The sequence below is a fragment of the Salarias fasciatus genome, chromosome 18 (assembly GCF_902148845.1).
Source record: "Salarias fasciatus chromosome 18, fSalaFa1.1, whole genome shotgun sequence".
NCBI classification, from domain to species: domain Eukaryota; kingdom Metazoa; phylum Chordata; class Actinopteri; order Blenniiformes; family Blenniidae; genus Salarias; species Salarias fasciatus.
This window is the reverse complement of record NC_043762.1, coordinates 7,814,483-7,829,949: the sequence shown is the minus strand read 5'-3', so window position 1 is coordinate 7,829,949 and position 15,467 is coordinate 7,814,483. Positions and strand designations below refer to the sequence as shown.

Genomic DNA, 15,467 nt, shown 5'->3' with positions numbered 1-15,467 from the left:
TGTTCTGTCAGACAGAACCATGTTAAACATTGTGGATTCTGAGTCCTCCTCCGACCCCCTTTCATGTGGAGTTCCACAGGGCTCGATCTTAGGGCCCCTGGTTTATTCTCTTTGTTTGCTTCCTATGGACTCCATTCTGAGAAGCTACAGTATTTTGTTTCATTGTTTGTATCTCATAGTTTTATTTCCTATTTTGTTTTATGTACTGCACTTTATTTCAACCGTGGTTTGTGAAAGTTCTTTAAAAAATAAAGTCGGTGTTTTATGTTTCTACCTTCTAAACAAGATGTGTTAAACTGCGACTGCATTTGTATCTCAGCAGCGAGTGTGGTTACAGGGTGTTTTTAATTCAGAATTGGTTTATTCTGAATTAAGTAATTCTGAATTACATTTATGAGGTTTGTGTTTACATGGGGAAAACTAAAGATTAAATCTCTTTTAACACTGGGGGCTGCGAAGCGTTCTGATTGGACGGGGCAGCCGTGATTGCCGCCAATTTTTCTCTCTTTTGTTGCTCAACAACCTTTGATGCTGCAGCTTTGATAATGGCTTGGCTATGTGCCCGTCCATCCGCTCTTGTCATGAGATCCATTTCTTCTAAGGCTCCCAGTAAATGTACCGTCTCCGTATGAGTTGAACTGTGGGCCGCAGGCCGCCATCTTGGCATCGCGACGGACGAGCATGCGCAGAATGACCGGAAAAAAGTCAAGTCCAATTTATATAGAATTGCGATCGTCAAGGAGAAGAAACTGGCCTGTTTATTCATAATTAAACTTAATTCTGAATAAAGATGTCAGGTGTTTACATGGTCATTTCAGAGCGAAATTAACTTTATGGAAGAAGTCACCAAAATCAAATCCCAACATCCAGCTGAAGATGTATTTAATAACTGAAAATCAAGCCTTCACATCAAGGCAAATCTGACAACCAAAATTATAATTGAATGTTAAAAAACTACTCTACATGAGACTGCGAACAGCTGAAACTTGTCAAAAAATGTGACTCCACAGGATCTGAAGTGACCAAAACAAATAATAAAACAAATGGCAAACACAGTTTCCTCTAAATCAGACCACTAAAGACACTAAGTAAATGAACTACATTAAACGTAAAACACGTCAAAGAGCTAAAAAAAAAAAAAAAATTCATTGAGCCACCGAAAGTCTCCACAATGTGTAAAATAAATGTGACTTATGGTCGCCTCAGGGGATCTAACACGACCGAGTGTGCTGTCAGAAAATCCCAAAAACTAGAATCAGACCGCTAAACAAACAGACCTGAACCTCAAAACTAAATCAGAGAATAATCAAACACAACACCACAAAGACATTTCAAAATGAAAAAAAATGCCGTGACCTACTGACTGCTTTCATTTGACTTCATTACGAGTTTTACGAAGAGTTTTCGAAACTCGTCCTTCACGTTGGATTCGGGCTGCAGTTTGGTTTCATTTTTAATAAGACTCCCTCTTTTTCTCACAGGAGGTGAAATTCTTTGAAAGAGGAGCACAGAGGAGTTGAGGTCACACATCCTTAAACTGACATGTGGTTTCAATCTCAGCCTCCGACTCCCGCTCCTCCTCCTCGTTCCTCCTCCTCCTCCTCCTGTAGAAATAATCTCTCTGTGCTTGCTGGAAATGACCTCACTGCTGCCAGGAAGAGGAATGCGGAGCGGTCCCTGGAGCTGCGGCTGACGTCAGAGCTCCGAGGAGGCCCCGGCACCTCCTCCAACCTGGATCCTCCTCAGAGCGCTGACCACCACCACCACCTCCTCCTCCCTCCTGCTCCAAAACATCCCCCCGAACCGCCCCCACACCGCCCGCCCCGCTGCCAGGGGGGCCGCTCTGCACATCTGGGCCCCCGGTGTGACTGCAGTCGGAGAAAAGTCAACTTTCACAGTTTCTGAAGAGGATTTTTACGCCTGAAAACCTTCATCTCCACTGACAGCCAGTTAATAATTCGACAAAATCTGAGAACGCACACATTCCTGTTTCCTCCTTATCGCAGCCGACAGAAAGTCAGCATCCATTATTCATTATCCACCATAATGAAGAACCAGAAACCAGAAAGCGGAGTCAATAAAAGGAAATTCAGTACCAGCGGTAACAGTGCTATCACATGCTGTTTAAACACTGCAACTTCATTTACTGCTCAGGTATTTGATAGCCATTTTTCTTTACTCTGTGGACATTATTTTCCATTTATTTTACTCAAATATGTGAGAATCAACAGGTAAAAAAAAAAAAAAACAATAAAAACTTCGAGACAAATTGAAGACGGGTAAAAATTCACATTTTGCCCGAAAAAATTATTAAAAATGTAAAATTCCGCAGACTCATTGCAAACGTGTGAACTGAACAAATGCTTTGAGGTTTACTTGCAGGTTTTTCTTTTTTAAAGCACTATTGGCCGCACGTCAGTGGAGACGTCATTAAATGGTCTTTTCAGGTTTTTCCGCTGGCCCGCCGTGACCTGGTTCCGCTGCGCTGCCTTTTCCGCTTCTGACTTTCACCGCAGCCCAGAAAACATCCACCGGGCTTTTATTGTGAAGACAGGAAGCGCACGGTGCTTCTCCCCGAGTTAGCCGGGCTCCGTTTCAGTTCTGGACACAGTGGAAAAACACTCGCAGCCAAGCAGAGAGGGTCGAATGCTTTCAGCTGTTTGTAAGGCAGCACGACACAATGAGCCCCCCTCAGAGTGGAAAAACCCTAAAACACTCAGATTTAACTGGGCCCAGAGACACGTCCCCCCCACAGGAGACCAGAATCTGAACCAAACACACAGAGCTGCTCAGCAACACGGACACGCCTGCTTCATGAGCAGAGCGGAGAGAATCTGTGAACAAACAGAACCGAACCAGTCCAGCAGCAGATACTGAACCCAGTTCTTCTTCTCCTGTTTCATCCAAGATGTAAAAACAAACAAGCATTCAAGAGAAAATGTGCTGTTTCAGAAAAGTTTTGCGTTTACACGGCGACAAAATGGATGTTGGAAACCAGGGAAAGGGCAGTCATGACACACTGCAGGGTACTACAGCAGAGATGTACAAGCTCAGAAGCAGCATTTTCAAAAAGTTGTTTTTTTCCATGGAGATGGAGTCAGAGCGTTTTCAAAAGTTGCACCATGGGAGCCAAAGAAGTTGCATTTCACAAACTCCGAGCCAAGTTGTCATATCGTTCTCACATGTCATTGCTGTCGCGTAAACGAGGCCTTAGTGTGTAGGAGCTGGATTCAGGCTCAGGACACTTTATAACTCATCATCTCGTCATTCCTGCTGCTCAGCGTGAACTTTGGACCAGTTTATCGTAACACTGACTCACACAGTCTTCTCTGTCAAAGGGCTCAGTGACGGACGACGCAGTGAACGGTTCTGGTACCAAAGGCAATCAAGCAAAATACAAAAAACAGAGGAAAAAAACAGTGAAATTCAGTACCATAGAAAGCCAGGTAGACCTTGAAGCGATAAGTACAGTGTGGTAACCTGTAAACCAGTAATCTGGATTCTTTAAAAAGATGAACAAAACTTTGCGCTTTTTATTAAATACTATAAACTGTACTTTTTTATGTCACAGTAAAGGTTGGCATATTTTTGTGCATTTCTTTGTTAGTTTATCTAATTCTATGTAAGTTTCTGTATTTTTTCATATTTTTGTGCTTTCTGTATATGTTAGTGTATTTCTGGATGTTTAATTTGTATATTTAACCTTGAGCAGTAATGACTTAGAAAACTTCTTAAACAACAGAATTTTAATTAACTATTAGGGATAAAACTGGAGACAAACTCCCCAAAGTGGTCACAGACCAATCAACCTCATCCTCAGATCTGTCAGTGGAACCTGATTTACATCTAACCAGCTTCCATCCTATAGAACTCTCTGAGTTATCGTTAATTGTGGCCTCATCTAAACCTACATCTTGTATACTGGATTCAATTCCAACTGCACTGTTTAAAGACATTTTTAGCCCTGATTGGTAATCAATATTAGATCAGATCAACCTATTGTAGTAACAGCTTCTGTACCACAGGCCTTTCAGGTTGCTGTTATTAAGCCTCTTCTTCAAAAGTCCACCCTTGATCCAGGTGTTCAGACACGCTACAGGCCAGTATCTGTGTGTCAGTCCTCTCACCATGGCGGGTGGATGTGTATCACATCTCTGGGTGCAGGCATCAGCTGGGCCGCTGTCTCTCTGTTGAACAGCACCAACACGTCGGTGCCGGCGTGCCGGCGGTCGTCCCCGGGGGACGGCGGGCCGCGGCGCTCGCAGCGGGCCACATGCATGCTGCACTCGTGGTGGACCTCCAGCACCTCCAGCACCAGCACGCCCGGCCGGTCCCCTGAGAGAACAGCGACAACAACAACACAGATGGTGACTGACCTCGAACGCCCCCGGGGGACGCATCACGCAGAGACATTAGCTTTTAGCATCACGGTGAGTGCAGCTACAGAACTGCAAAGCTGCAGAGCAACTTGAGATGCAGAACAGCATGGCAGCAAACACAGGAGGCTACAGAGCTACGTCGTTACAGAGCAAGTTGAGCTGCAAATTTACATACTTGCGGAGTGTAGCAAGCGTTAGAGGAGCACACCAACAGACACGCAAAGCTACAAACTGTGTTGAGCTGCAGTTTGTCAAGCAGCACGGCTGCGTAGATGCATGACTGCTTATATATATATATATTAATGCAGAGCTGCATACATGCATGATTGCAGGGCTGTGCAGATGCATGACTTAAGGCTGTATAGATGCACGACTGCAGGGTTGCAGAGATGCATGACTGAACAGGTGTATGATCGAAGAGATGCATGCATGCAGGGCTGTGAAAATGCATGAATGCATAGATGCATGCATGCAGGTCTGTGTAGAATCATTACTGTGCAGATGATTGACTGCATTTCTGTGCAGATGATTGACTGCAGGACTGTGAGTAGCTCTGGCTGAGCTGAAATGCTGACTTATGACTGTTTGCGGTTTCAGACGCGATATAACGGGGCTATTGGCCCAACATTAAAGCATGTGAAGATAATGAGGAGGAGCAGATGAGGATGATATCCTGCAGCAGTAAATTCTGCAGAGATGCATGTTCACCCTGAGCATGAACTGAAGGGGGCAGACTCACAGAGGTTCTGTCTGACAAGTGTGTGAGAGGCCTTAGGTGAAAATTTTATGTGAGATATTTAAATCTGTCCAGACATGATGGTTGAAAACAGCTTTGTGGTGCATTCAGGGCCCGCGTGGTGAAAAGCTTGTCAATAAAAGGCAGCGAGCCAAAGCTGCAACAAGACTCCTATTCTGCTCTGATGGTATCAGTTCAGCTGTCAAGACAAACATTCATCATCTTCTACACCGTGTCAATCAGCATTGACCCATTACTACGGTCCCACAATAGTAATAGTAATCAGATTACTATTAGACCACACCAAACCCTCTTCAAATACGCAAGTCCCCCTGTTTCCGTGGGACAGAAATCAGAATATTGTAGGGCCACAGCAAAGTTTTCCGACACGCTGCAGGTAAATGTCTGACATCATTACCAAGTCACAGATAATACATACCTGGTTCTAAGTGTAATTAGATACAATGCAATACCAGCTAAAATCCAATCAGATTGTACTTGGGCCATCAAACCTCAGGTACAAAGTAAACAGAGGTGATGCAATCACATTACAGTTGGTATAAATGTCAGATTATCAACCATTGCAAATATACGCAGTCTGGTATGGATCTGGAGAGATTAGAATGACATGTAAATGTAATCAGATTACAGCTGAGGTACCATGTACTACACTATCAGGGTGGTATTTATAATGACAGACTGTGACCTGTTTCTGGCTCTGGACATTTATGTGATCGGTTTTGGTTTCTGCTGGTCTTTATAGGTCCAGACAGTGTTCGGGTTCTGGTTGTGACCAAAAACGTAGCTCACAATGGTGGTGTCTGCTTCATTTAAAGCAGCTCGAGCCTGTTTCAGGACTGCTGTGTGTTCACTGAGGTTATAAAGGAGGCCTTGCACTAAGACAGAAGGTGGTCTCCTTCAGACTGAAATGTAATCTGATTACAGTGAGACGTAAATGTAATCAGGTCAACCCAGACTGAAGCTCCATAAGGTGGAGGAACCGTTTCCTCTGAGCTGCTTTTCAGTTCACCGACCGCGGAGAGGAAAGAGAGCGAGGCGAGCGGCTTCCTGTCACCCACATCCTGACCTCAGATCAGATCCATCGACCTGCAGAGACCAGTGCGCGCGTGTGTGTGTGTGTGTGTGTGTGTGTGTGTGTGTGTGTGTGTGTGTGTGTGTGTGTGTGTGTGTGTGTGTGTACCTGATGAGGTCACAGAAACTGAAGAATCTGATTGGTGCTTCCAGAAGCTGACAGCTGATCTCTGTCTGCTCTGAAGGCAATTCAGCCTCTCTGCCAGGCCTCCACTGCAACAACCACAGCAAAAAAAACAAAAAAAAACCAAACAAACAAAAGAAGAAACACTTCGATAAAACGAAAGTGGAAAATGTCAGACAACAAAACATCTCACTGACTGATGGTGTCGGTGAATGCAGGTGTGAAATCTGAAATAACCCAGAGAAAAAACTCCTACTATGTGAATTCCTATGCGCTCGTCAGAAATTGTCACAAAAAATTAAACTGAAAACAGCAAACTGTTCAAAAATGATCAAATCTATAAGCACTTCTTATGTTTTGTAGGTCCTGTCATTTGTGGGAGATTTAAGTTACGGAGTTGAAGAATAACATTGAAAGTTGATATAAATGACAACGAATAAAATCAATTACATAAAGTGAAAAGTCATTAAATTTAGTATCAACTATTTAGTGTGAATCACATTTGGTTTAAAAGTTTCTGAAATATTTGAGACGTTAGTTCACCCTGATGTCTCAGAGTCCATGATGTCCTACACTCAGGCCAGTCCCCGAACGCATCCTGCTGACAGTAAATGACAATAAAAAATTCTCAGGATATTTTCCCAACCTCAGAAGCTTTCTCCGTTTCCTCCCAGAGTCCTCGGGGGTCTTGGACTGCCTGTCCATCTGTTTTTGAGGCGTCTGCAGCATCGCCTGAGCAGATCTCACCCAGTCGCTGAGCGAGCGACGGCCGGCCTGAGAGGGCGCCGAGTCCGGCCGGGTGGAGGCCAGCGAGCTGAGGACGTCCTCCGAGTCAGACCCGCACTGAGAGATCTTCTGTGGGACGGAAATCAAAACACTGAGAAACCCACCGGAATAGCGGAAGTTTTTAAAAAGGACATAGACATTGGTTGATGCAAGATCTTACCCTTCATCATCATCATCATCATCATCAATTTGTGTTTTGAAGACAACAAATACATTCTTAAAATTTTTTATATTTTTTTGTTTGAATACATATTCGATCTATATTAATTACATTTTGAAACATTTTAAAACTTTTCGGGACATAAAAAAATTATTTAAAAAAAATAAATAAATGAAGAACATATATACATATATATATATATATATGTATATATGTACACATATATAAAATCATCCAATCTAAGGATGAATTGTTAAGTACTGTGGATGAAAACGTAGATATTGACAGATGACAGTATCATGTCTGAGCAATAAAGAAACCAGTGGTTTAGTAATAAATGGCTAAGGTGGTTGAGGCAGTGGTGCATTAATGTTGAGTAATTATAGTTTAAGCGATGCTGCTACAGTGGGTGGATACGGTACACTGGGACACTGACAGCCTGATTAATGCTGCAGATATGGAAACACAACAATGCGTTTTGCTGTCTCACTGCACCTGAGGGAAGCAGCTCTCATGGAAAAATCCACAAGAAACTCCAGTTCCTGTCATGTGCAGACACGACCAGCATACCAGCGCCGTCAGCCAATGGGCTCGCGCTCCTCCATCAACTTGACCCTGCTGGGCGAGGAGCCAGCAGACGTCACACTGCAACCAGCTCCAGAGAGAGAAAAAAAAAAAAGGAACACTATGTTCCTGGACTCTGCTCAAAAATGTTTTCACCCACCGCTCTCAGCGACGAGCGCGCGCGGCTCAGAGCGGGCTCGTGCACGCTCGTGCACGCTTGCAGCTCTTCCTGAACAAACAGTAGTAAAAGTGTGTTTACAGGCTCTGATGTGGTGCATGTTGACCCTTTAAACGCCGGCGTGAGGAGGAGCCGGCCCCGCATTTATCTGGAGTAATAAACTTTGCTTGGGACTGGATCGTCCTCGCTCTGCATCCTGCTAGATCCGGTTTGATTTACAGCTGGCAGAAAAGCACGGAAGCTTTCCGGGCAGCAAATAAAAAGTCCGGCTCGGTCTGAACACAGTGTCTGTTCATCAGATCAATGTTTACCCAAACACTCAGACACGAGCAGGAACACATCCATGCGAGACGTACACAAGCTGCGCGGCTTCCTGCTGCTCCTCCGACCGGTCATACACAAACATCGATTTATTTAAGTGGGCGACCTCCAGCAGTCCAAACCCCAGCTGCTTTCTGAAGCTGCAGCGGAGCTTCGGACATCTCAAGCGGGCCGACGTCACAGCTCGGCTCAAGCTCACACATTTGGATGCTGAAGGTTTGAATGACCTCACTTAACCTGATAGGACACTTTCTCTCATTTCACGTCCCAGAATGATCGCAGACATCGGAACCGACTTGACAACACAACTACGTCAAACTCAGACCCGGTGTCCAGAGCTGGTCCTGAGACCCAGTGCAAAAAAAACCAGAGAGGAAACTAGTCCAGAACTTCTGCAGAACTATTCAATAGCTCGAGGACAACTTGTTCAGAACTCTGTGAATCTCGTGTGAAAACAAGACGAAAAACGAGTCCAGAACACATCAGGAACAAGCCCCAAAGAAGTCAGGAATACATCCAGAACAAGTCTAGAACCCATCAGGAACCAGTTCACAATAAGTCTAGACCAATACCAGAATACCAGAAGAAGAGAACTGGTCCAGAAGACAAATTGAAATAAACTTTTAAAAAACAAAACACCAGGACAAGTCCGAAACTTTATGATAACTGGTCGAGAAAAAATGCAGAATTAGACGAATAAAGAGTAAAAGGGCAGAAAAGAATGTCCAAAGTATTGAAACCATCTGAAACATGTAGTTGAAATGTGAGTCCAGGTTCTGCAGAGTTAACTTTTCTCACTTCTCTTATTTCACATTTCTAATCTGGAAAGACAAGAAGAAAATGACTCAGCATGGTTCACAAATGGTCCAAAGGTAATTCAGCCCGGAGCTGCTCTACAACCAGAACCAGTTTAACAAAGTGTAGTCAGGACTCCAGAACCAGACCGGGTTCCTCTGAAACCAGAAACCGTGCAGCTTTTTGACACCTCTTGATGAGTCTGAATCCTGATTGAAAACCGGCAGTGAAGCAGTGAAACAGCAAAAGGTCAAGAACTAGTGAAAAGTAGTGAAAACGGAGCTGATTGAGGAGGATAGTTACTGGACCCCCTCGGAGAGGTGTGTCTGTTTGCACTGTGGAGCTTGACTGAGGAGTGACTCCTTCCACTGTGTGTGTGAACAGATTAACTCATTGTGCACATTTCCACTGTGATTATATGCGTTGCGTGTTGACTGTGTGTGTGTGTGTGTGTCGCGTGCGTGTGTATGTGTTGGCTGTGTGCTGTTTGTTTGTGTTGCGTGTGAGTAGTTTGTGCATGATGTCTGTTGGCTGTTTGTGTGCACCGTGTGTTATATCATTATTTGTTTTTTTTTTTTGTGTCATGTGTGTGTTTTTTGCACGTGTTGTAATATTTGTGCGTTGTTGTGCACACAGTGCTCCATGTTCTTCTGACAGCTGCTCCACAAACGGTGGACCAGCGTGTTATTAGCGCCTGTGAGCGTCAACGTTGCTCCGCGGTGAGTGTCAGACCCTCACACTGAGACCACAAGCCTCCTGCCGGCTGGTTTCACTTCGCTCTGACCCCAGAAAGCTGATAGCAGCAAATTAAAGTGTGACAGGAGGAAGCAGCAGGGTCTGCGGCTCTGATGCTAATCTCCCCCCAGGTTTCCTTTGCAGCCTCCAACAATGCAAACTGCAGCAAAAAAGTGACTCTGAAGAGGACGGGCCGACCTGCTGGAGCATCTGAGCGTCAACCTGAACACTCACCACTCCTCTTGCATTCCCTCCATGCCAGCCCTGCCTTCAGCAAACAGATCCTTAACAACCAGGCAAGACACTGCAGCAGCAGCGCCTTGGAACACACCGCTCCATTCAGGAACAAAGACATAAATACTTTATGATTTACTTCATTTGATCAGAAGGGCAGGAACATAATCAGAAGACCTCAGCAGACCTCACAGCCTCACCAATCCAGAGAGGAAACCAGTCCCAAACTGACTTCAAACTAGACCACAATTACTCCCATAACTTCTGCATAACTAGTCTAAAACTAGAGATAAACAAGTGAAAACATACCTCCAACCAGCCAGAAAACTGGACAACAAATAATCAAACAACTTGTTAGTGAACAGATAGTGAACACTCGTCTATAATTACTCACAACCTGTGATTAATCTAATCCATCACTAATCGAGATAGCTAGTCCCACATAAGTCCATAATCAGTCCACAATTACATCCAAACTGCCCCATCACAGCTAAAATACTAATAAAAAAACAGTCTAGGACTAGTCAAACAGTGCAGAAACCAGAGACAGCTGGTGAATAAGTCACCAAATGTGATCAAGAGAAGAGTCGGTGCAGAGAGAGACTGAAATCAGTCCTGAACTAATCCTGCAAACTGAAACTAATCCAGGACGTAAACCAGGAAATCATGATATCAAACCAGTGAAGCAGCTGAAATAATCTCTCATCAAATTAATCTCTTCTCCTCAGGTTGTTAATTTTTGGTTCTATTATTTTATTTGATGATCTGAACTTCCTGAAGTGTTTCTTTTTAAAAAATATCTTCAGTCTGACGCATCAGGACCTCTGGACAGAGTCACTAACCAACTAACTCTCACTCTGATGTTTGACAGCTGGTGTGAATGTGGGCCTGTACTGAAGCTGGACTCTGGCTGCAGAGCGCCACCTGCTGCCGGGACGAGGAATGACAGGAAGCGTCACCTGAAGGTTTTCAGGCTCCGATCGAAGGTTCAAGAGGGGAGAGAATTGTGTTACTGACCTCCAGGAAAAGTGACTCATGTTTATTCGGTGGGAAAACGCTCAAGCTGCTACTCAGCCGTTAATGAAAAACACTCAGAGTGAGAAGAGCAGCTACAAGGAGAGTAAGGAGGTCTACTGCGCCACCTAGAGGCCACGAATACACATTACAGTCTGAAGAAGAGAAAACACTCTTCAGTTAGACATTATGCACAATTTTCTCTCTTTTTTTCCTTAATCCATATTATGTGCTTTCATTCCATATTTTTCCCTTTGTTGTAATTTAAAAAAATTTAAAAACACAGAACAACGTATCAGACAGTAACAGACTCACGTCTTCAGTATGAGGCGACCGAGCAGGCTTCTGTTCTCCACAGGACTCCGAGTCGCAGTCAGAAATCTGCTGTCCTTGGTCTCCGTCTGCGTCCTCCCGATGCTCGTCTGATGGGTCGTCGCTGCCTGACTCGATGTCCGGGAGCTCATCTGACGACACGAAGGGCCGACGAAACATAACACTGTCAACTACCAACACTTTTCACAGGAAATCGCTGATTCTGACAGTGTCTGCAGTCAGAGGTTGAACAGGAGGCGGTCGGTTGTTCTCAGAATCCCCAGAACTGTACTGAAATGTGAAACATGGAATTTAATACATTGATTAATAAAATCTAATAAATACAGGCTCACCTCAGCAATTTTTTACTGACTCATAAATCTTAAAAACTTTTGTGTGTATGTAATAAAAAAAATACATGGAAGCTACACAGTTTAAATTCCACTGCATGAAATAAAGTCTTTTTTCAAAGTTTTCTGATGAAGTTAATGTGTGTCTGGGGTTAAAATACAGTTTAATAGATAAGAAGAAAATTTAATCTAAAATAAGTGTAAAATATTAAAGCTGTTATATGGACAGATGGAACTAAAGGTGGCTGTGTGGCAGTGTGTCTTTTCATTTGGTACCTCTCTGAGATGTGGAGGTAGGTGGTGCCCTGGGGGCCCGACGGGGAGCGGAGGATCTCTCGTTGTCGGACCGCTCACTGTCACTGGAGCTCCAGGCGATGTCAACCGGCTCCTCACTGCGACCGCTCTGCCCTGACCGCCACAAACATACCACACCCTGTCAGAGTCTCAGCTTACTGTACTTTTTCTACATTTGTGAGATAAACTTGGACCTGGTTTGGTCCACGGATCGTGTGTTTAAAACCGCTATCCCAGGGCAATTTAATAAAGTCTGGCACTCCTCAGGGATCAACTCTGGGTCCTCTACATTTTATTTTACTGTCTTTGAGTTAATAACCAGCAAATATCATACAGAATAGCCACGATATAATGCAAAATCAATAAAATTGTGTGTAAAATTATGATAAACACTGGAAACACTGGCTGGAAAGAGCGAATCCACAGTAGGCAAGCATGCAGCTTGGTGTGAAGAAATCCACTGTGGGAGCACTTACTAGAAAATGGAAGACATACAGGACCATTAATAATCTCCCTCAATCTGGGGCTTCAAGCAAGATCTCACCCTGTGGGGTCCCATGACCAAATACTTATTTTCAACCAAAATTTACAAAAAAGTTCTTCAAAAATCCCACAGTGTAAATTAATAGATATTGTTTCCACTTTCTCAGAGTTGAAGACCTCTGCCATCATTTTAAATGGGAGAACTTGATCAATCAGTGCCTGACTGAACACTTTTTTGCCTTATTGTAAATGTTCAAAATGGGATTGAAATTGAAGCTGAAATGTCCTTAAAAAGATGCAAAAACAGGCAAATTTTATGAACAGGTATCTAAAAGAAAGACATAACGCCATGAACTCATCTGTTTCTTTAAATGAAATTACCTGAAGCCTTGAACTGAGTCAGTTTCCTCACAGCAGAAAGTTTTCTCCCTGAAGTCTGAAGTTCCTACAGAGATATAGAGATTAGTGACGTGACTACTGCAACATTGCATTAGAAATAATCATGTTATTGATAGACTGATCAATAAGTACACAGTAAGAACACAGTTTGTTAGTTTCATTCTCATATTGCTTTAAAGATTGTGAAGATTCTATAACACAAACTTTAATTGTGTACATGCAGAGTACTCCACAAAATACTTATCACAGTACTGTGATGCCTGTCATTCATTTCTCCTGCACCCATTTTCTTAAAAATAATACATGACATTATATACTTGTCACAGAATACTACTTTTGATATGTCTGGCATTTTAATTTATCACCTGTTAAGTCAAATCAGCATGCAATGGTTGCTTTCTATCGGTCACGCAGATTGCACAACTGCTTGCGCAATCTATTTTGTTCATTTTACTCATTTTGTTTGGGTCATGATCGGTACCCTCTTCACCTCCATCACCGGAGTGTCCAGGAAGCTGTCCCCGCACCGCTGCCAGCTTCGAGCGGAGGACTCGGAGGACAGGACCGGAGGCTCGCTGCTCCTTCTGCCCGCCGCAGAGCGCACATCGTCGGGGAAGAGGACGCAGCGGAGGTCCCTGGAGGCTCTTTTCCGCTGCGGGACAGGTTTCATCCTGTTAGACAGCTTAAAACCTGCTTATAACTCACCCGAGCTGTGCATAAATGAACTTTAATGTGCATAAATGGACTTTAATGTACATTAATGTACTTTAATATGAATAAATGAAGTGACCCGGCTCCACTCCGCCTCTGGCGGGCGGGCAGCGCCGGTTTACCGGTGCAGCTAACGCTAACTACGCGCTGAAGTGAGGCGCTTCTTACCTTCCTGGACGACATTGAGGCAGGAACAGTTTATGGACTTTCTACTTTTCGTTTGTTCACAGCAGCAGCAGACACTGGAGTCTCAGTCGTAAACCCCTCCACCAGGAGCCGCCGGTGTGTTGTGTGATGAAAAGCTAACAGACAAACCAGCGTGTCCGCTTCCTTCATTTTCGGCAGGGGGGCGTTTCATTACTCTCACCGGCGTACTCCGGTTTAAGCAACAGTATGCAGAAAACATTGAATACTTTGAAACGTCTTTAAACACTTTTCCAAATCATGAAGCATAAATTCTTCACCTAATTATTAAAAGTGGGCAAAAATACTCTGTTTTTTCTTTGTTTTGCATCTCTTTCTTGTACTTTGAATCACTTTGTATTTGTTGAAATGTTGTTTCTTTGCACTCTTCTGCGAATAAATTCAACTTAAATAAAAGAATGAATAAATGATGACAGAAAAAACACAATTCAAGAGCTTCTTAAATGAAAATTAAATGCATCCCGTCTTATAAATGTGAAAAATGTTTCTTGGTAACTTTTTTCTACTAGAATTTCTACAGTGAATGCAGTGAACAATTTCATCAGACATCTATAATTGCCATCAAGGTCCTTTAGCATGAGGTGAAAGGTTACTTGGATGTGGTTCTGTGTAACATTCAATTGAACAAAAACTTTTTTTTTAAGCATACATTTTATATGTCTTCAATTATGGGCCAGCGACTTTAGAACATGAATTGGAATCACAAATACTTAATTAACTCCTGGGAGGATTCTTGCAAGCTCCAAGAACTTTCCGCACAGAAAGAACACAGAAAAGAGTTAACTTTACTACTATATTTGTAGATTCTGTAGCATTTTTTTTTAAATTCCGGGCTTTAATTTTAATATAATTCAACATAGATATAACATGTTCTTGTTCAGAATTTGGCTTTTAAAATTAATTGAAGTTATAACGGGTTTGGGTCCCTGAGGCTTGGAACATCTTTCGCCTGCAGTCTCCATTTTCTGTCCAATCAGAGAAGAGTGTCGCTGTTGCTGGGGAGATTAAGTGCTCCGTAAAGCCATCGTATCCGATCGCATATTTATTTACGGAGTTTTTAATCTATTTTATTTAATTTAATTTTTATTTTTTATTTTTATTCTCTTTAATAATTAAAGCATCTGAATTTATTGTTAGTCGGCTTTGTTTCAGTGGTCCTCTGGAGGTACGTGACATTGGCAAATATTAATTAACAAACCAATTCCATCTTTGCCTTCTTCAAATAATAAAGGATTTCTTCTAACGTCTCTTGCTGAAAGCCGTTAAGCCCGATGATCTCTTGTAAATGATCATAGTTTTACCTGCTGAAGTGTTCTGTTTGTTGAGTGAGTTTTCGGAACAAACCTACTGATCTCAGGTGAGTCGATGCTAGCCAGGTTAGCTTACCTGTCTGTACTGTAAGCTACTTCAAGATAAAAAAAAAAAAGTCTGTTTTTGAGAACGATCTTTATATATGAATATTTATATATGGGGTCTTTGTCGATCAACCTGTTTCTCTGGGTTCGTTTTTGTACACTCATGCAGACTTGCGATGGGTTAAAAGTAGAATAGAAAAGAAATACTTTATGAATCCCAGAGAGAAATACTAAGGAAGCA

General features: G+C 43.0%; 1 protein-coding gene across 3 annotated transcripts in view; it reads right to left on the bottom strand.

Annotated features, from left to right (window-relative positions):
• The window catches only part of spidr (scaffold protein involved in DNA repair), a 36,450-nt gene extending 22,449 nt beyond the window's left edge, over nucleotides 1–14,001 (bottom strand). For 2 of the 3 annotated variants that reach the window (XM_030115550.1, XM_030115551.1), the window contains exons 1-8: nucleotides 13,836–14,001; nucleotides 13,447–13,608; nucleotides 12,939–13,002; nucleotides 12,057–12,188; nucleotides 11,434–11,582; nucleotides 6,978–7,186; nucleotides 6,317–6,420; nucleotides 4,128–4,335 (exon numbers count right to left, since the gene is read on the bottom strand). In XM_030115550.1, coding sequence (XP_029971410.1) covers nucleotides 4,128–4,335; nucleotides 6,317–6,420; nucleotides 6,978–7,186; nucleotides 11,434–11,582; nucleotides 12,057–12,188; nucleotides 12,939–13,002; nucleotides 13,447–13,608; nucleotides 13,836–13,850 — 1,043 coding nt within the window. In that variant the 5' untranslated portion in view covers nucleotides 13,851–14,001. Of the gene's footprint in view, nucleotides 1–4,127; nucleotides 4,336–6,316; nucleotides 6,421–6,977; nucleotides 7,187–7,772; nucleotides 7,899–11,433; nucleotides 11,583–12,056; nucleotides 12,189–12,938; nucleotides 13,003–13,446; nucleotides 13,609–13,835 lie in introns of those variants that run through there. The other variant, XM_030115552.1, reaches the window with a different exon arrangement.
• Between the last annotated feature and the right edge of the window lie 1,466 nt (nucleotides 14,002–15,467).